Genomic DNA, 21,593 nt, shown 5'->3' with positions numbered 1-21,593 from the left:
GCCATTTAGCGGGCAGCCAATCAGGACCTGCCATGTTGGGACAGTCCAGCCAATGAGGAGCGGGAGGAGAAAACTTGGACGGGCCGGTGGGCGGGGTGGTGTGTGTGTGTGTGTGTGTGTGTGTGTTGGGGGGGGGGGGGGGGGGGGGGAGTAAAGGGGAGGCTGAACAATGAAGCGGGCAATCACCTCCCCCCTCCTCCCCCCCATCATCCTCCGCGTCACCATGACAGGGAAAAAAAAACAAAAAAAACCAAACAAATCCCTCTGCTGGTGTCCTGCACGCGCCAAATTAAAGTCCCCCTCCTCCTCCTCCTCCTCCTCCCTCCTCCTCCTCCTCCTGATGTCAAAGCGCTTTTGCATACTGACTTCCGCCCCGCTCGGCTCTCCTTCCCCCGCCAGTCTGCATCAGCCGGTCCCGCGAACAGGCAGCTGATCCGCCGGGAGGAAAACACCGCCGAGCTGACTGAAAAAAAACAAAACACCGAAAACCAAAGCGGATGTCACGTGCTGCTCGGAGACGGAATACGCAGAAAGAACGAAGAAGACGCCCGTTGTGTTATTAATATTAATATTATTATTATTATTTTATTTATTTTTTTATTTTTTTTTGTGATGCAATGGGATTCGCTCCTTCTCCGTGAGGAGGCGGACCCGTGAGTCCACTATGCTGAAGCTGTCCCCGGTGTTCGGCCGCCGTACGTGGAAGTACAGTTTTCTCCCAACTCGCAGCTCCTCGTGAGGATTTATTTTATTATCACGGATACCGAAGAGCTGCTTCTTACCTGCTGTTGTTGTGGACTTGGGAATCCCTCCAGCCGGGTGTGTGTGTGTGTGTGTGTGTGTGCGTGCGTGTGCGTGTGCGTGGCTGCATGTGTGCTTCACCAACAAATTCACAACCTTTTTTTTTTTTTTATAAAAATGGGTTTCTGCTGGCCTGTCGGAGCCGAGCTGCTGGACTTTTCTATTAAATAAATAGTTTCGCCACGTCGTTAAACCCACAATGAACTATTATTTTGTGGGTGTCTTTCACGCTCCCGTGAGGTTTTGTTCCTGTTAGCCGGCTGGTTTATTTATTTTTTAATTCCTCCTCTCCTCGTGCCAACACACATTTTTCTGCACAAACAAAAAAGACAATTTTTTTTTTTTTTTTTGGGGGGGGATAATTGCTGTGTTTGGAAGCATCTTTTCCGGGATTGCCTTCCCCCCCTCCCCACTCCCTCCCACAGTTGGATACTTGACCCCCCCCCCACCACCACCAGCACCACCAGCACCTCTCTCATCTCCACCATGAGTTACATCCACAAGGTGGTGAATGTGTTGCTACGTGGACTCGTCATCTATGCGGTACTGGGCTCGGAGTGCACTCAGGGGGATCTACCCGCGGACAATGTGGCCGTTACAGGTAAGCGCAGTCCATGTTGGATGCGAGTGTCCCCCCCCCCCCCTCTCCCCCTCTCTCCCCCCCACACCAATTGATTAGCCCGGTATCTCCCTCCTCTTCCTCCTCCTCCTCCTCCTCCTCCTGTCTCCATGTTCCCGGTGGCTTTCTCGGGGAAAGCCGAGGAATGCCCTTGCGCAGGAAAAGTGATGCACCTTTTATTTTTCTTTTTTTTCTTTCCTCCTTCCTCCTTCCTCCTTCCTCCTCTCTGTCAACCCCCCCCCCCCCCCCCCTGTACATTGCTGAGGAATGCATGACATGACAGGAATGCAGGCTGCATCCTCACTGAGGGCAGGAGAGGATTTACTGTCAATGGTGCACCTCGAATGTGCCTGTGCATGTGTGTGTGCATGTGTGTGTGCATGTGTGTGTGCATGTGCGTGTGTGTGTGCGTGTGTGTGTGCATGTGTGTGTGTGTGTGCATGTGCGCATCACATTTATCAAAGGGGGACAACATGACAGGCCTCTTATGATATAAAGTGTTTACATTCATGTGTGTGTGGATGCTGATGATCTCCCGGAGGCCTACAGGTGCCCCCCCCCCCCCTCTACCCCCTAAACACCACCATCTATTAAACTGTACTATTGACTTAAAAGCTAATGAGAGGAGGATTTTTTTTTTAACCAGGCAGTATTGATTGGTTGTCTTTGGAACAGGCTTTTTTTTTTTTGCACATGGCAGCGGCCTCACTGTTAAACACAAGCAGCCACGTTTCATTATCGAGCAGGGACAGAAAGGTAAATAATGTTGCATGGAAAGAAAGACCTTCTGCAGTTTATATTCAGGTAAAATCACGAAGCTGTCTGACTTCACTGTGTGTAAATACATTTCATGTATTTAATAGATTAAAGTCATTTTGTGTACATAATGTGTTTGTCAGGCCTGTACGTCGACGTACGTTCAAAAAACATTCATTTACTTCTCTACCAGTGACTCTGACATCATATATAGAGCAGCACAAACACAAATCATTATTGTTTCGTCTGTCGATTTCTTTTTCTCTATCAATCGATGAGCTGTTTGATTTTTTTTAAATGTCAGTCAGTGTTTTTACCGAAGCACCTTATGTAGCCTTAAAATCTCTCCGACCCGCCACAACCAAAAGATGTTTTAGTTTATTATCATAGAGGACTAAAGAAAGCAAAAAATAATCACATTTAAGAAGCTGGATTCAACATGTTTTTTCGTCGATTAATCATCAGTCAATAGAACAAATCGATTATTTGACTAATCGTTGCAGCTCTAATCACAAACCTGACTTTGTGACATGTTACCCCTCGGGGATTAATAAAGTAACTACCTAACCTAACCTAACCTAACCTACCTGTGACTCCAGTAAACATGTAGTGTATAAACATCATAGTGAAAGTAAGTTCAGTGGTGGCTCATGTTGTTTTGTCATTGTAGTTACTTCCTTTAATGTTTCCTGCTCTTATTTTGGAAACCACCTGCCACTCAAGAGACCTCAATGTCCCCAACGTGGACTGTGTGAGTGGATGTGTGGTCACGCACTGCTAGACTAACAGTCAAACAATACTCGTGACATCCACAATTACTGATGGAGACGACCTTCATATACACATTTTCTCCGTGACATTCGTGCTGATGTATTTTAGGCCTCCATTCTTTTCCTCTTTCTTTTTAAGCTCTCGACAGTTTGTTTTTAAGCCAAAGAGTGAGCTCTAAAACTAGGATTTAAAAAGGAATAGTTCAACATTTTTTGTGGAAATTTATTCCTTTTTCACTTCCTTCCAAGGGACTATTTCTTGACTGGGATTAGTTGCCAGGCAACCAGCGAGGAGTCACCGGCCAAGAAAATGTATCCCACAACACAAACCCCTCCTGGACAACTGGGCACGGGTGGTTTTTTAACTCTTCACTTCATTACACATTTAAAACCAGCGTTTCCAAAAATGTCCAACTATTCCTTTCAACAAACCAAAGTCTCGCTCGACCCCCGAAAAAAGAAAAGTCCTCGAACGAGGTCGAACTTTTTCGGGACATTTCTGGAGCTTTCAGCCTCATCGTGTGGCCTTCATCGGTGTGATGAAGCTCGCTCGGTTGTCATGGAGACGTTTGAGGTGACCAATTGAAGCGCTAGGGTTTGATCATCTGTTACCACATCATGTTGCAGCCCATCATCTCCATGACAACTGAGCAAACTATCCATTTTTTATTTTTTATTTCTAAGGCCGACAACGAACCTTCAAGCTCAAAAAACAAATCTTTTTTTTAATTTATTTTTTTAACACTCACAAATGATTTAGTGACTCATTTGCTCGAAGTCTGGCAGAATAAAAAAAAGCCTCGTAAATGGAGACTCGTTTATATATTCATCGAACACGTCCCGTTAAAGACGCCGGAGAAAGTCATGAACCTTTGTTCAACAGCTGTTCAGCGTTCACCACCGGCTCCTGAAAATAAACCTTTATCGATTAATAAGGCAAAAAGCAACAGCTGCTCTTTTCCACAACAACGGTCGTCGGTATGGAGCGAACAATGAGGTCTGGTGGGAGCGGAGACGGTGGTGACTTCATACGACGTCCCGTCTCCCCGGCCTGGAAAGGTCAGCTGCCTTTTCAACGCTCTGTGTCGTTGCTGTTGTATTTCTTATTCATCACCGACCTCGGTTTTTAAAAAGCCGATTATATTGTTACACAAATCTCCACGAACACCATCTTTATCTTTTTATCTTTAAAACGAGACACTTTGAAAAGGTTTAAAAGCAAGAACTTTTATAAGTAAACGTTTCTTTCGTCGCCTACTTGATGTTTCTCGGTTAGTTAACGGACTTCACGACTCGAGCTAAATGCTAAACAGAAGTAGCGCTAAACTGCTTAACGTGCAGAATTTAGTGGTTCCGACCCAGCGATCTGATTGGTCGACATTTGGAACAAATCATCATGACATCACATCCTGCTCACCGCTACAAATATGACTCCGCTTTCTCAATGGAGATATAAAATTAGATTTGAATTTCATATAATATGTAATATAGTGTAGTTTCTACTTGTTATAGGTCTATTCAATTTGACCCATTTGGGGAAATCGGGTCTCTTTTGGTAAGTAAATAATAATTGTTGTTGTTTTGTAGCAATTATCACCCAAGAAAAGTTCATCAGTGCCACTTTAAAGAAGTGATTAACACATCCGTGACTACCAACATTTATTCTGGGATGTCTGCTGAACACTTAGACAGAAATTAGGTCACAGTGCCGATGAGAGGGTGATGAATATTTGCATATGTACACATGCACATACGCAGCAGCACTGAAGGAATATTCTTGCTCTTGATAATTGAGATTAGAGACGAGGTCGTTGCTATTGAAGCGGTTCACGGTTCAAAGCTGCCATTTAGCGTGCTGTGTGTGGTGAGAGGGTGAAACTGTAGGAGGGGAGGGGGGGGGGGGTAACATTTGGTGGTCAGGCAGTGTTGTTGTGATTTTTTTTTTTTTTTTTTGTATATAATCTTCAAAGAGCCGCCGAGACTGGGAATGGATTTGAGAAACAAAAGAGGAGAATCGATTATGCAATTCGGGCAAGAAACAGTTTGTTCGGTCTGAAAAGTGTTTTTTTTTGTTTTTTTTTGTAAAGATTTAATTCAACTGCACAGTGTGTCGTTTATCATCAGTACTTTTCTGACATTTAATCAGTCGTGTTTGTGCAACTGCAGCCGGCTGTCATCGTGACGAGCGTCGGCCAACATCTCTGCGGAGGTCTGTGATAAGTTATATGATTTTAAAATAGATTTTCTTTTTTTTGTCTTCCGGGATCTTTTGTTTATCCGAGAGGAAAGAAAGATGAAGCGGGCAGCTGAAGTCGTTACTGATGTTGGAAACCCAACAGGCAGCGCGTGAGTTGAACTGAGGGGTCAGTTGTTGTTGTTTTTGTCTCGGTTGATATACGACATCCAAAAAAACCCACTTTTTCTTTTCCTCATTGTGGGTCTTTTTTTAAATCTCCGCAGGGTCCCCCGGTCTGTAGTGAATCTACACCTGCATATTCACTGCAATGCAACAGAATGAGCACGTTGTTCAAACAATGGGAATCATAAATCATCACTGTGCACCTAAAGCAAGCAAAAAGGAGTAACAGGTTTTGGTTTTTTTTTGGCAGTCAGCAGAAGATGTACAATAACAAAAAAAAAAACTAGTAGAGAGGGAGAAAGAGGCATCGGTGGAGGGGTGGGGGGGTGGGGGGGGGGGTTGGTGGCCGTGTGGACGTGGTCTTCTACCCGTTTTAATGGCGTTCAGCTTGTTTGCCGTTTCAACAAACAAAGCTCTTCCCTCTGAGGACTGAAGTGACGTGCCCTCGTTTAGCTTCAAGCTTTATGTAACGTACAGATGCAGAAAGCAGCTGCAGTTGAAATTACAGACTCTTAACGCAGTAAAGCGCTCACGAGTGTATCTCCAATATGATCTATAACTGAGAGCTTTTTTTTTTTTTGATGAAGGGATGTTTGGAAAGGAGGCTCAACATTTTGCCTTCCTCTCCGCTGCTTGTTTATGGAAGAGGACCAAGAATTAGCATTTTGGTGAAGCTCCCATCGCTGCTGCTGTCTGCAGCCTTTTTCCATCATTTGAGGAAACGCAGGCTTTTTCTTAGTTTAATGCTCGTGTTGGAGCCTCGGTGAGCGTTTTGTTTTATAAGCTAATCGTGACAGCGCGTCTTAATGTCCTCGTTCTGTGGAGTAAAACTCAACAGGCGAAAGTCATTTCCTTTTTTTCTGATGAGAACAGACTGGTTTCTCAAAATAAACCTTAAAACAAGACTCAGTCTCACCCCCACGCTGAGTGTTTTAGTGTCTTTCAGCTCATTGTTTTGGGGTTTTACAGCCATGTCGGTGCACACCGTATGGCGGGTGGGCAAAATAAACACCTATGTGATAATAGTGGAGCATTTTAGATGCTAAAGAAACAGATCATTTCCTCAAGAAAATGGTGGAGACCAAACTTGAGCTAAAAATGATGGTGATCACGAACACACCTCCTAAATAAGTGATAATGTTATTTATATTATGTCAGTGTTGTGTTCATCGCTTGTTCTTCTGGTGGCCAACAGATCAGTTATTGCTGCTTTTAAAGCTGCAGTCATTCATATTTTTATATTTATATCAAATAATCTGAAAGAGGGTGCTTGTGCAAGAATTATAAACCTGCAGTTCCTCAGCTCTACTGATTGTTTCACATCCTTTAGTTTCACTTACAACCCGTGTTTTTTATCGTATATTCGTCATATCTCCTTTTTAAGTTGATCATACGTCAGCGTTGTGTTTCCAGCTCGTTCTGCTGCCAGAAAATTTTGTTAATATTGTCTTAATGTGGAATCTATTTGTGCCAGTGCTGGTCTGTCTGCACCCATTCATCACTGTGGAATAGAGGAAGAAACGCTTTGACTGGTTTTGTATTTATTTAGTGACGCTGGCAAATCGGCGTCGTGGGCGGAGGACTCGTTTAGGTGGAACATTTGCATTCGTGGAGTCCCAGCATTGAAATGTTTGTCAAAACGTTCCTTTTTTTCAGCCTGTAGTCATCTGCTCCGAGGTTGTCGTCGTCGTCGTCGTACCTTACTGACACCACTCGGTCCCCCCCCCCCCCCCACCAGAAGTGGGCAGCTGCTGCCCATCTCCATCAGGGAGCTTTAGGGTTGTGATCCATCCTAATGAAGCTTGTCACCAACCAGACTGTTGTATCCAGTGTATTTATAAATCCAGTGGAAAAAGTTTTCCAAGTGCATTTTCCACCCTGTTGTGTTTGGTTCGGTGTCGCTCCTTATTATCCCGGAGATCTGTCGGCGTGAGGTCGAACCGAGGAGATAACGCCGCTTCGTTTCATGGTTTACGCTCCTCTGTGAGTGCTGAAACATTCAACGACCTGATTCACTGGTATTGAGGAATTGTTGAGTCACTAACCCCTGAATACTGTAATATTATAACAAGAGGAACAACATAAACAATAAAACACACCAATACGAGGAAATAACAAAATAAAATGATAATTAGAAAATAAAATGGAAGAAATTAATTATTTTCCAAAACTTCTCCATTTTGTTCTTTGTAAAGTAACTTATCCTTTCAAGTGGGAGATTCCACATGTTTGCTTCTTCCAAGAACAATCAATACACCGTTTAGCCTCCGAAAAAACAGACATTCAGCAGCGACTTTACATTGTTTGAAGTTACTAAATGCTTTTGTGTCTATTTTAGTAAAATACGGCATAATAATGATTCCACGATTTTGAAAGTCGCTCTGCGTTCCCTTAAAACACTAAAACACGACATCAACCCTCGTTTTACACTCTTGAATCTCTAAACTCGACACCAGGGTGTTTGAGATAATTCGTTCAGAAGACAACACTGGCAGCTGATTCGCTCGTGCAGAATCTCCCCCCCCCACATATTCCCCCCCCCGCCCCCCTCCACGGTCGCAGATGTAGGTCACTGTACTCAGCTGTACAGTGCTTCCTGCTGCGAGTGGCCCACAGTAGCAGAGCTGTCTGCCCTCTCCATCCCAGAGGGGGCTATTGTTGTCTCTCCCCGAGGTGTTGATCCCCGTCGCTGGCAGTGATGCACGCTGCCGGCTGCGTGAGCCATTCATGACGGACACAAGCAACACCGCATGCCAACATCGGCAGAAAAAAAATCAACAACATCCGTAGATGTGGATATGCAAACACATTTGTAGGTTCCCTTTTTTTTACACCTCACTTCCTCGGTTTTCATTTTTTCTGTTTTCATGCAGTCAGATACAAAACTGTCGAGGTTGGAAATGAATGAACCGAAATGAATCGGCAGCTGTGTTGACATTTAAAAAAACAAACAGAACAAATTGGCTAAACTTCATTTATTGAGCTCTGATTGGACAAAACAAGTAACTTGAAGAAGACTTTATCAACCCGACGGGTCGATGTCCCCGTAAACATCTCTCAGCTGCACGCTTCGCCAGAATGAAAGGTTGGTGGGGGTCACGGTCTCGTCCTGTTGTGATCCCGCCGTGTTAATGCTCATCACCTCAACACAGGAAGAAGCCAAAGCTCTGCCCTTCACCGAAGTCACCGCGGCTTTCTGGCTTTGCATGTCACTTCCTGCTTAATCACATCATGTGCTGAAGCGCCGAGTTTTCTTATCTGCAAATATTACATTTTATTATATTTGAGCTCGACGAGATTTATTCCAGCGGACGACTGCGCTCTCCTCGTTAAAATAAGTCCCCCTGGTTGTAGGCAAATATATATATATATATATATTTATATATATTTCTATTTGAGTGGGATTTAAAGTTAGATTTTGGCCATGAGGTGCAGTCCCCTCTGATTTCAGGGACTTTCCCTTCGGCCGAGGATCACGTGACGCGCTGACCTGGGCGAGAGGGCCAAACAGCGGTGTGGATTTCTCTGGTATGCCGCCCCCTCCCGAGTCCGTCTCCGCCGACGTTCACCCTCCGACCCGCGCTCACAACAAAATCATTGACAAGTCGAGATAACGCGGAGACTCAGATGTAGATCTGAGCAACGATGCACGCGTGTGCGTTTTCTTCTGTCATTATTTTGAATTGCAAGACATTTTTAGCTGAGTAAGTCTTAATGCTGCGATAGTTTGAAATGATCAGCGGGTCAAATAGCCTTCTGTAACGTGAAACAGATCTATGAGTAATCCAACTCCCAAAATTAGTCCTGATTGTCAGTGTTTTAGTGTCTTTGAGCTTGTTTTGATTTTCCTGTCCCAACCTTGACCATTTCGCTCTCATCAGCTTTTTATTTGATTTTTTTGAATCGTAGAATTTCAGAGATTGCTTTCCATTTGTTTTTAATTGATATTACTGACGCTAGAAATTAGATCATCTTCAATCAGTTGATGGAAATTTGAATGATAAGAAAATTACGATATCAAGCAGTTGAGCTGTTTCTTCTTCTTCTTCTTTTTTTTTTTTTTTTTGCACAATTCAATTCATTTTTTATTTATATAAAAGCCAAAAGTCACCTCAGGGTACTTAACATAGTAACGTCCTTACAACCGAGGAGCCCAAACGATGGGACAGTTCCCACATGAGCGTCAGCTGACAGGAACAGCTCTCTTGTTGTCACGCTGTGACCGCTTATCCGTCTTAGCGCCGCTAACAGTAGCACGTCCGGACCGACACGTGGCGTCTTAAGAGCCCACGTCGGCCTCCGCCTTGATCCGGATCTTGTGTTACACATCAAAGGGTCTGATGGCGGCCAAATCACTTACATGTGCTCTCGGACTTTTGGCTGTTCAGCAGCAGATGTGAGGAAGGTCAGATGAAGGTTTAGACTTGGTTTGTCTCTGCCGCGGCTTCGAGCCGTCGTCGTCGATATCTCGACGAAGAAATCTATGATGTTTTGTCTTTGGTGCTGCGTCTGTTTGTTCTCAGCACGAGTATCGCAATCACGTGGGGCAACTCAAGATTTTTTTTCTTTTTTTTCATGAAATATGTTAGTCTGTCTCCGTGTATTGATCTCCTGTCTGCAGCGGTGTCCTTCGGCTCCCGTATTTAGACGCGTGAAGTTAAAGAAGAGAATCCTGTCGAGCAGGAAGGTGAAGAAGGTGGACAGGAAGCTGGCGGAGAGCCAGACGTGCTCTCTGCTGTCAGTTTCACATCCTCCAGCTGAGACAGTGAGGAGTCCGAAAACACTGGTTTATCAGGATGAAAGTAAAACTAAAACTAAAACGTGCGTCCTCCAGACATTTGGAGGTTTAACCGTAAAAGCTTGAACGGGCCGTTCTCAGTGTCCCGTCACATAAATGTCATTTTAAATCTGAGCTGCGGACTCCAAATGTTCAAATCCAGCAGGATGTAAACCTTCGTCTTGATAAATCTCCCGCTGAGGAAGAACAGCGTTCAGGAACCGGGTTTCTTTAACTGCTGTTCGCTGCAGGTTCTTTTTTTCTTTCAAGGCCTCTTTTACAACCAGTTTCTTGTAACGCGAGTCTGTCTGTTCCCAGACAGACAATAAGATCTGTGTGAGGTGCAGTCGGCTGGAACATGCAAACAATAGACCTGATGTTAAAGCAACCAGCCGAACGGTTCTGAAATGAAAACGGAAACGTTAAAAGTTCTCGTCGTTGATTGCGAGCAGACGATCTGCTGTCTGAGAGTTCAAACTCAGCGAATCTAAAACTTCAAACCAGATGATGTTTACGAGTTGTTCACGTTGGATTGGTGAAAATCGAACGGCAAAATTCAAGAGTAAAAACTTCCTGGCGTCTGTAATAAAGAGCGAGAATTTTTACTTTTACTTGTAACCCAGAAGCTTCATATTCAAGGTTTTTCTGTCGAGTTTTGTGATTAGAGAATTTTATTTTGTGTGAAATATTTGACAAATTAATTTTCTCTCTGGATTTTTTTTTTTTTCGTGAGCCTGAAAAATGTCAACATTCAGTATTATCTGAATTCCCACATTTGTGCTCTTAATGCTTCTCTAAACATCTGGTTTGTTTTTTCTTACATTTATTTTTGGAGGAAGTGAGAAAGTCTGAACCCACAGACGAGGAACCCTTCATCCCAGTGAAGGTCGTCCGGGATGCATTTACTATGTAACATTTACATTATGTAAATATGCATTAACAAATACTTCTGTATTTGCTTCTGGGTGCGACTTTGGTATTAAAAGAAGCTACGTCTGCTCAGTCGTTACGCAACGGGAAGCGTCACATACGCGGCGAACGCACGCCGAACTCATCACGCCCAACTCATCACGCCGATCATTGTTCATTGTTAACTTTTTAAGTCTAGCATGTAATCTCTTCCTCCGCGCGGCCGTCTGCTCTCTCGACCGCTTTCCTGCAGACATACAACCCATTAACCTTCAAGCCGTTAACCTCCCACCCGGGGGAGCGTGGCGGCGGCCGAGCCGGCTGATTAAAGGAGCGCTCGGGCCCCTTCGCGGCCTTTTCGTTCTGCTTGTCCTTCCCTGTCGGCCGGCCGCGTACATCACGCATCTCGTGCTCGGCGGCTGTAATTGAAACATTCCTGGGACGCCCAGGCGAAAGGAGTTTCTCCTTTTCTGGAAGTTTTTGAGATCAGACTCGGTGAGCCGTCACACGTTTTGCTCTAGTTGTCTTCACCCCCTTTATTTGCCCTCTTTTTTCTTTTTTTTTCAAGCTGTGGCCTAAGCAGAGGATTAGCGGCGCCCGGTAAGGTGGTGTACTTCCCAGTTTCAGTGGGAACGACCTGATTCAACGGGTCAAACAGCTTCCTGTCTCTGACTGAATCAAAGTATCTGTTCAGTATTTCAACTGTTTTAAAGTTCGGTGCAAACTGAAACGTAAAGGTGCCGTCTGGAGTCAAACAAAATATCGTTTTATATATTCAGTGTTTCTTCTCGTTGCAAAACTGTTGTAAATGCTCTCCACTTAAAAAGCACCTTAGCGAGGTGCTCGCCTCCCGTCAGGAGCAACTTGGGGTTCAGGGTCTTGCCTGAGGACATTTTGACAACTGGGAATCGAACCGCCAACCTTACGATTAGTGGGCAACACATAGTGCTTTCTATCACTTAAAAAAAGACCTTAACATCACACATTATCGGACAAATCTTTAGTTTTCATGCAGTTCAGAGGGGGAGAGTTTAAACTAATGGCTCACATGCTATCAGAGGCTAACTCAGCCAGCTGTGCACAGAGAAACCTCCAGTTGTTGCAACTCGGCACATATATGGCAAAAAAAATTCATTTCAAAAGATTGAAATAAGGCCTTCTAGTGAAAGCGAGTAAAATTGCCTGCGTGTCGGACGCTGGGGAGATTTACTTTACGTAGCAAAAGTTATGCGGTTAAAATGTGTTAAATTGTTCAAAATCGTAAATTTGACAACGACCAGGCATTTCTTTGGTACTGAGATATTATCGCTGCCATAAAAGCATCAAACTTTGACGCCCGGCCCAATAAAACTGGCCCAACCTGTGGAAACGATTGTCTGCAGTCCTGTAGAGACACATGCTGAATATCCAGACTTGTTTTCGTTGCTCGAGTGGAGCTGCCCGACCTGTTCCACCTACACCTGTCTTAGTTGCCTCAACTATTGTTTCTTGCATTGCGACAAAGATAATCCAGTTCAGGGTGGATCCGGTTCAGTTCAGACATGTTGAACATGCAGCTGTGCTTTTGTCAGACTTTTTGTTGGTGAGAGGAATAGGTGGTTCTTACAGAATCACGTCTCCGGATCCGAGAGGTTTGAAATAAAGTTTTGACTCCCGTGTGGGAAGTGAGGCAATTACGTGTGTGTGTGTGTGTGTGTGTGTGTGTGTGTGTGTGTGTGTCACCGTCTGCAGCTTTTTGTGTTTGCTCACTGATGATCGTCCCGCCGTGCCTTCGGGCCTCCGGAGGAGTTTTGTGAGCTCACCTGTCAGCAGAGCATCAAGACGTCACAAAGTCTGGATTATTTTTTTGTGATAGATTTTGTCGTTGCGTGTCGGATCGATTCCCTCCTGAAGGAGGTCACTTTTTAAACGCGGGGGCTCGTGACGTGTCCGTTTTAACAGCTTGTGCAAACTGAGAGTAACGTCCAAACACTTTCTGTCTCGCTCGCCCTCTCCCGCTCTCCGCTCGCCGCTGACATTTGTAGGCAGCTAATGATATTTGTGTCTTATTAATGGCTGCTGATGAGCTGAAATGGTAGACTCTCCACGAGCTTTATTTACTCGCCTTTAATACTGAACCGTCAGCTTGACTTATGACACCGCCATATGAGCAGCGGCTACACGGGACCGGTCCGGTTACACGGCACCGGTCCGGTACACCCTGACATCACGTTCCTTCGCTCGCCTTCACGCACGCTTTGCAGCATGTGCTTTGTGTGTCGAGTGCAGTTTTATTTCAGACACACAAACATGTGTTCGGTGTTCGGCCGTCCTCGTGGCATCGACACAATCCAGGAATTTATGTTTAACGTGTCATTTATTGTCCGTATGATGGAAGTGTGTGAGAGTTTGGCTCGGCGTCAGTGGAGCTAATGAACTGCTGACACGGCTGTTTCCGTGGTGATGTACCGCGTGCAGAAAGGTGTGCCGAGTGACGCTCGAACAAGAGGTCACCTGAACTCCACTCGTAGCTGCTTTTGTTAAATTGGAGGCACACTGTAAAAAAACTAAAAAAAACAATAAAGAGAAAACGTTAAAAAATAAAAGCTATTTTGAGTTTTACTCTGCTGTGTTGTCAACGTGGGTTTAGAAGTTTAACCAAAGTTTGATCTTAAGTTTGTCTAATTTAAGACTACAATTAACTCGGGTGCATAAATTAATAATACTTAAATTAATAAATATTTTATGTTAGAAAACAATAGAACAGCAACATCATAGTTGAGAGAAACTTTTCTTTTTACTTGAATTGTTTTGTTACTTCAACTTTGCAGCTGGTTGCTGCATTTTCTTTTCTTTTCTTTTTTGGTTTTCTCACCTGTTACGATCAGAGAGCAGTTGAGTGTGTTGATGGTGGATGGAGATGGTGGATGGAGATGGTGGATGGAGATGGAGATGGAGATGGTGGATGGAGATGGTGGATGGAGATGGAGATGGTGGATGGAGATGGAGATGATAGATGGAGATGGTGGATGGAGATGGATGTGGTTGATGGAGATGATAGATGGAGATGGTGGATGGAGATGGATGTGGTTGATGGAGATGATAGATGGAGATGGTGGATGGAGATGGATGTGGTGGATGGAGATGATAGATGGAGATGGTGGATGGAGATGGATGTGGTGGATGGAGATGATAGATGGAGATGGTGGATGGAGATGGATGTGGTGGATGGAGATGATAGATGGAGATGGTGGATGGAGATGGATGTGGTGGATGGAGATGATAGATGGAGATGGTGGATGGAGATGGATGTGGTGGATGGAGATGGATGTGGTGGATGGAGATGGATGTGGTGGATGGAGGCTTTCTGCTGACTTTCTTTACTTTTCATCGCCTGTGATGACAACAAACTGATTCAAACGGCTCCACAGAAGCTGCCGTTGATGTTATCTAACATTTTAATTTCATGAATTCAAGCATGATTTCATGCAAAACAAACCAACATGATGTTTACATTCAGCATTTCCCACCAAACATTGTTTGTATTCTTCAGGCCTAACAATCATACTATATGCTTCATAAAACATTTGCAAAGCAAATCTTTTTATTATCGTGAATCATGCAATGTTTTCCTTCCATGTTTAAACGGTGGTCGGCTTTTCTTCCTACGCACACTGATAACAGTTACTCTTTAGGAAAGAGTAAATGAGTAAAGAGAAGTGTGCTGTCAGAGATCAAAATCTCCATTTACTCTTTAGGTAATGTCACAATTATAATTTGTAGGATTCTTTGCATAAAGTGCGAATACAGTTTTTTTTTTTTTTGTTGTTGAATTGGAAAGAAAAAATCCCTATAAGTGCCTAAAATGTGAAACTGATCAAAAGTACAAGTAGGCTGTTTGCGTTATGTTGGGCTGCAGAAGCACAATTTTCTATAAGTAAGTTTCACAATAATTCGGATTTTGAAAAATGATTTACTCAGAAGTTTTTTGTTGTTGTTGTTTTCATGTAAAGAGAGACTCAATGATGGTCTGTGAGCTCCGACGTGAAGCAGCGTTTGACCGCCGAGAGCGAGTTGGAGTCTTTTGCAGAAGAACACAAGAAGAACTGTGACTGCATGTAACATAATTAGATTTTCACAGCAGAGACTGTGGTGTGAAACCGAGCTCGCTCTCATCTGTTTCATGGTGTGTTGGTTCTCTGATCTGCTTCCCCAATCTGCCGTGCCTGAATTGTACTGTGTGTGTGTGTGTGTGTGTGTGTGTGTGTGTGTGTGTGTGTGTGTGTGTGTGTGTGTGTGTGTCTTTGATATGTCTGCTGTGTCTGAGCTCTGGAGAGAGATGTGTGTGCGTGTCAGGAAATAGCTGAGGACACTGAGAAATCTCCCTGGAGTCACATGTCAAACTCATCATATCCTGCTATCTTAATTCCATGTTGCCTTCTGCCTACACCCGCCCAGCTCCCGGATCCTCTTACACCGAGTCCAGGATCAGGTTTGAAGTAAGACAGGGACTGGAGGGAGGGAGGGTGGGAAGGATGGAGGGTGGGAAGGATGGAGGGTGGGAGGGTGGGTGTATGTGCCGTCTCCCAGGTGGAGATCTCACTCTGCAGTCTACGAGGTGCTGACGTGAAGCTGCCGTCGGTGCTCCGAGCTCGGTTATTAAATCTACGGAGATGACATTAAGTTTCGCTTCAATCCTCGATGAGTGAATGAAATCAATGAAACAGAATCTCCAGTGTGTTTCTTGTAAAAAAGGGGAAATGTCCTTCAAGTCCTTTGCAACTTCCATCAGACGAAAAGGTCCCTGAAACACAATCAGTCTCCATCAGCTCCTCCGTGATGTTTTTACGGTGTCTGGACCTGACAGACATTTTTGGTATTTTATCTGAGATGTAAATCAGTCGCTCGGTTGTTTCCTCAGACGGTCGGGTCATTTCGTTTTGATCATAATAATTATGCAATGAACAAGCAATCTCCGCAATATTTTGCAGCAGCTTGCAATTTTGTAAAAATGTCCACAAAAAAATAAAACTCAACAAAAATAACTTCTCATTTACAATCAGCAAGACTCTGCTGCCTCTTTTCTTATCAGAAAAACAACAACCGGAACGAGCTGATCTTCCTGTGATGTGCAGCATGTTTATTATCTAAGACAGTGACTACATATTAAACTTTACCAGGTAACAGTGCTGGAGAAAAATGTTCCTTTTCTTTTCACCCCGGAGGGACGGATCAGTACAGACTTGGTGTTCATTGGCTGTTTGCAGGACGAGAGACGTAGAAAAAAACATTCATCTGGGACTTCAATATCTGAACGCAACAGACATCTGACGTCTGCTTTATCGATGCAGCAACACGATGTCCGAATGTCATGAGGATCGGGTTCAAGGAAGTCCCGAAAAGTCACAGTGAACACACACACACACACACACACACACACACACACACACACCCCTCCCTGTCTGCGTCTCCTGTCACCCACATAGCGTCTTTTTTTGTGGAATTAAAGACAAGGACCGTCTTCACGACACGCGTATAGAGTACAAAAAAAAAACCTGCTTTTCAACTGCTGGGATTCACTTTAAAGGAAGCAGTTGACAACTAAAATGCTTTTGTTATCAGATTCTTTTGAAGCGAAGCCGTCGCCCTCCGTGACAGCTCGCACGCGTTTTTACAGTTATGGCAAAATGAATTAACTGCTTCCTTAGCTTGTGTGTGTGTGTGTGTGTGTGTGTGTGTGTGTGTGTGTGTGTGTGTGTGTGTGTGTGCGCGTATTTAACATCTGCATGTGTTTGAGTAAGGGGGGGGGGGGGGGACCTCTGCCATTGTTGAGCTTTTACATCCTGACAGCCGGGAGCCTGGCAGGTTAAAAATAACCCAGAGCTTTTCCAATCGGAGGCCCGCTCGTCTCGGCTGTTTTTGATTTTGCGTGCGTCCCCCTGGAACGCTCAGGGTCACCGGCGGCCACTTCCTGTCACATGGTCCCTCGTCGTAGCGCTAACAACTGTCCCGAAACATACTCAGAAATAGGACCCCTGGGAAGGAAAGGCCCGTGCTGTCATATTTGTGAATCGCCCTGCAGGTGGCCGAGCCTAAATACTGACTGTGAATGACAGTGTTTTTTTGTTTGTTGTTGTTGTTGTTGTTCTATCTTGGATTAATCTTTTTCTCTTAAGAAAGATAAGTCGGTTCATGAAGGGTTCTGCACGCATTCAGAACAGAATTAGGCCACGAGCGCAGTATAGAAAGAAAGTGACAGCAAAAAAAAAAAAAAAAGATCAACTTCATAGAAAGTCGTTTGTAAAAGTATGCTGTTGTCAATTCTGACATTCCAGCAAACAAAGAAAGTAAAACTGGGACACACAACTGGATGTGAAGCTCTGTCTGTCTGTCTGTCTGTGTGTGTGTGTGTGTGTGTGTGTGTGTGTGTGTGTGTGTGTGTCTGTGTGTGTGTGTGTGTGTGTGTGTGTGTGTGTGTGTGTGTGTGTGTGTGTGTGCAGTATGTAAAACCCAAGTAGTTTTGTGCTTCTTTCAATAACCAAATAGATATGCACGCTATGCAAACAAAACAAAAGACTTATGTAAACTTCCCCGGCGAGTTAAGCAAATGTGTTATGCAACTTGTTCTCCAGCGTCAGGACAGGCGGACACGGCAGAAATGAGTCTCGTCTTAAAGAGCCCCTTTTTTCTTTTGATAACACTTCCTGTCTCTGATAGAGGCACTTGTTCGTCCCTTGCGGCTTGTGCTGGTAAACTTGTGGGTCGTGACCCAAAAGTCGGTCACGTATTTGTGTGTGAAAAGAACAAAAAAGTTGAGAGGGAAAAAAAATAAATCACTTTTAATTTGAAAGTCTTACAGAACTTGTGCTGCTGTGCTTTTATTTTGAAGGACGTACATTTCTAAAGAAGCAGCACAGTTTGCAGCCAGCGTTGTCGTGACAGTAACTTTTTATTTCATGGTGCTTTTAGCCCTGTTTTCACTTTGGTTGCACTTTGAGTTTATTTCATATCTTAACAGCACATAAAGCCATTTTTTATTACTGCCCTATTTTTTTTTATGAAATAAATTGGGGTGGCTTCATGCTGGTTTTCCAGTGTGTAAAGGGAAATCGTGTTTGTCCACCGAGACACCAGCTGATCCGGCTCCTGATTGGTGCACGCCGTGCTGTCACCAGAAAGCAGCTCGTGATGTTTCTAATTGCAGCAGCTGAGTCAAAACAAACTTTAATTTAATTGTTATGCGCTTTTCAAAGTGTCGTGTGAAGTGGTGGAGATTTTAAAGCCGGCAACCAACCCAGCGTATCCATGAACACAAGCAGCAGTGATCGCAGCGTTATCTAACCTGCCACTCAACAGTCACGAGTCCGGCCGCGGCCTCCTTCTCGCCAGCGCTTGTTCCTCCGTCCGACTCGTTCATCCCTCCCCAGCGTCCTCTCGTCCAAACTTAGCTTCGGGAACGCGTCCAATCAAACGGCTCCCTTTGCTCCTTCTGTGGATTTGGCCAAGTGGCGATTCTATAACTAACGTGTCAAGTCTCGCGTCGGTAAAGAGATCCGACATCTAAAACGCACCGAAGACGGCACGGCGGGACACGACGCGCTCGCCGGACGGCCTTTTCTTCATCTGAAGTAGTTCTGACTCTTTGCCTGAAATATAAAAATCGATGTCCATTCGGTACGAGACTGAAACCAGCAGCATAAAGATGGAACAATGAGATTCGTCGTTAATCAGAGAGGTTTAGAAGCATATTTTTGACCTTTTGAATTTGGTTCCAGTTTTAATGCTTTCACACACTTAAAAGATCCCCGACACGTGCTCGGATGTGTGTCGCCATCTCCTTGTTGTTGTTGTTGTTGTTGTTTTGGCCTCGGCTGCAGTGTGGTGCGTCTGAAACCGAGGGAACATCGTTATTTGTTCGACCTCGCCGTGACTCGGACTGACAGGTTGTTCAGTTTTTCTGTCCTTGTGTGTCCCGTCGGCGTCGTGGAGATCGCAGCTTCGGTGCATTTATCTGTTTATGAGGGTGTTTGTACGCGAGCCATCGTTTCTCTCTGTGTGTGTGTGTGTGTGTGTGTGTGTGTGTGTGTGTGTGTGTGTGTGTGTGTGTGTGTGTGTGTGTGTGTGTGTGTGTTTTGTGTTTTGTGGCTCCACTGAGACAGTCTGGCTCCCGGCCAGTTTGAACTGTCCGTCGCTATGGAAGGCTGGAAGTAATGGGCTCGTTTACCCGGTGGGACGTGGAGGGGTGCTGGATAAAAACAGGAGGGAGGCGGGGGGGGGGGGGGGGGGGGGTGAAGAGGAAGGAGGGGGGGAGAGAGGGAGGGAGGGGGAGGGGGGGTCCCTGGGGACGCTGCAGGAATGACAACAGCATGCGACGGAGTCCAGCAGGAGCACCGATCTGAATTTGGGATATTTGATGACAACTGAGTCTGAATTAGAAACATGTAAAATATCCTGTTTCTGAAAGTTCACTTTAGATGGCAGCATGTAGATTTATCAATTAACCAATCAGTTAGCTTTCTCTGTTCTTTTAGTGTTTTTAAATTAGAGCAAATGTCAGGTTCAGCTATGAGTGTGTGTGTGTGTGTGTGTGTGTATAAACTTCTGGCTGCTGAATCACCTACACCTGACCCTTCACCTCTCACCTGCTTTTTGTCTGTTTGTTTGTTTGTTTGTTCCCCGTAGACCCTTGTCTTATAGTGATGCCGCCATGCATCGGCGAGGACGACCGCTTCAGTCTGGATGCGCTGCGGCACATCCACAAACAGCTGGACGACGACAACGACGGGGGGATAGAAGTCAACGAGAGTGTGGAGGTGAGCTCGGGAGGTTTTTTGGGGAAGAAGGCTGTCCGCTGTGACGGTGGATCACCACAGTAAATATTGAGTTTACAGTGATAACAGTGAAGAACCGGCAGGCGTTGGAGTTCAAATCCTTCTTCAACAGCAATTAGTCCTCAGAAACACACGCAGGTCCGTCGGTTCCGTTTTCACTCTCATTACAGCGTAATTTACTGCTTAAAAAAGGGAATATTTATCATTTTATTAAAGGATGTATTTAAAATTTGGAGGCTTTTTAAGTTACGTTGAAAACGTTTGACGCAAGTTGTGAATCTTTGCTCGTGAGTAAATAACCGAAGATGATGCGGTTGAAACACAGGTACCATAGTGTGTGTGTGTGTGTGTGTGTGTGTGTGTGTGTGTGTGTGTGTGTGTGTGTGTGTGTGTGTGTGATAGAGGGTTACGATTGACATCTGAGAGCACTCTGACCTGCCGTGACCTGTCCGTCTCTCAGTAATCAACGTCGTCTTACGTTGAAAAGAAACCACTCGGGACCATGGTCACATTTACTGTGTGTGTGTGTGTGTGTGTGTGTGTGTGTGTGTGTGTGTGTGTGTGTGTGTGTGTGTGTGTGTGTGTGTGTGTGTGTTGGCAGGAGTCCTTTTTAACTGGCTGAAGTGCTGGTGTGAGAAACAGCTATACCCTCCAGCCCTGCGGTGGCGCCTCAGTAAAGAGCCGTATGAGTCCCGTCTAACGAACCCTGAAGACCTGGACCCCGTCCCACATTACGGGGTTGTGTGTGTGTGTGTGTGTGTGTGTGTGTGTGTGTGTGTGTGTGTGTGTGTGTGTGTGTGTGTGTGTGTGGATCGCTGACGCACAGTATAGGAGCACGTTACTAAATGTCACACACACGCCTGTGTTTCAGCCTTTGTCTTTATAAGGCCACTGAGTCATTTCCAGCAGAAAGCCGGAGTTGTTTTTGGCTCATTACCGAGGATTTCCAAAAACGCCTTCTACGGGCTCTGATGGTGGGCGGAGCCACGTTTCATAACATGATGGACGCTCATTTCACCAGATTAGTGACTTTCTATCGGTTGGCTTTAAGAGGCATGCAGAGATATCGTCATGTGAGCAGGAGACCACGTTTAAAGAAACGGGACTTTTTTTCCCGCTGACGGTGATGCCGGGTGGTCACGGACGCCATTGAGGCTCAATTCTTCAGATTTGATTTGATTTGATTTGATTTGACTTGATTTGATTTTGCACAAATTAAAAACGAGATTTTACAAATTTAAAAAAATCAGTGCAGTGCAGAGAGGCAAAAAAAAAACCAACCACTTGAAGCCTCCACCTAGATAATATTAAAAGTTTACAGTTATAGAAAATACAAAGTTTACATGCAGAAATAATATTTCAACATAGAAATAACGGAAATAAATAACAACAAAATACAGGCTCCAACAATCACAGCAAAAACAATAAAGTCAATATAAAATCAAAAAGATATGAGTATGGTGATGGATGTGAGTGTTTGTATGTTGCAGTTATGAAACAACAGTTAAATATTTTTTCAAGCACCTTTTCAAACATTTAACAGAGGAGCAGCTTTTTGTCAGGTGGGAGAGGCCATCCCATAATATGCTACCCGGGTATCAAATTGAAAACTGACCTCTAATGATTCAGGCGGCTGAAGATCTGAGATTTGACGGGTCGAGTAAAGAGTGAACCTGTGAATTTACTTTAAAGTCTTAAACTTCAGGAATATTTCCTTCTTTTGAGTTTTTTTTATAAATAAAAACACATATTTGAAAAACATTAATATCGTAAATGTTAAGAGTTTCTGAAA

At 44.5% G+C, this 21,593-nt stretch overlaps 1 protein-coding gene across 7 annotated transcripts in view; it reads left to right on the top strand.

The window, feature by feature from the left end:
* The first annotated feature begins 265 nt into the window (after nt 1–265).
* Nucleotides 266–21,593, top strand: part of stim2b (stromal interaction molecule 2b) — a 36,889-nt gene continuing 15,561 nt past the window's right edge. The window contains exons 1-2 of one of the 7 annotated variants that reach the window (XM_069169737.1): nt 266–1,402; nt 19,653–19,783. In XM_069169737.1, the coding sequence (XP_069025838.1) occupies nt 1,288–1,402; nt 19,653–19,783 (246 nt within the window). In that variant the 5' untranslated portion in view covers nt 266–1,287. The other 6 variants (XM_069169738.1, XM_069169743.1, XM_069169742.1 and 3 more) reach the window with 6 other exon arrangements.

This window comes from Embiotoca jacksoni, unplaced genomic scaffold, assembly GCF_022577435.1.
Source record: "Embiotoca jacksoni isolate LCO1_2020_lvr unplaced genomic scaffold, fEmbJac1.0.p SCAF_47, whole genome shotgun sequence".
Taxonomy (NCBI): domain Eukaryota; kingdom Metazoa; phylum Chordata; class Actinopteri; family Embiotocidae; genus Embiotoca; species Embiotoca jacksoni.
Note: the sequence above shows the minus strand (reverse complement) of the source record. Positions and strands in the feature narration are given on the sequence as shown.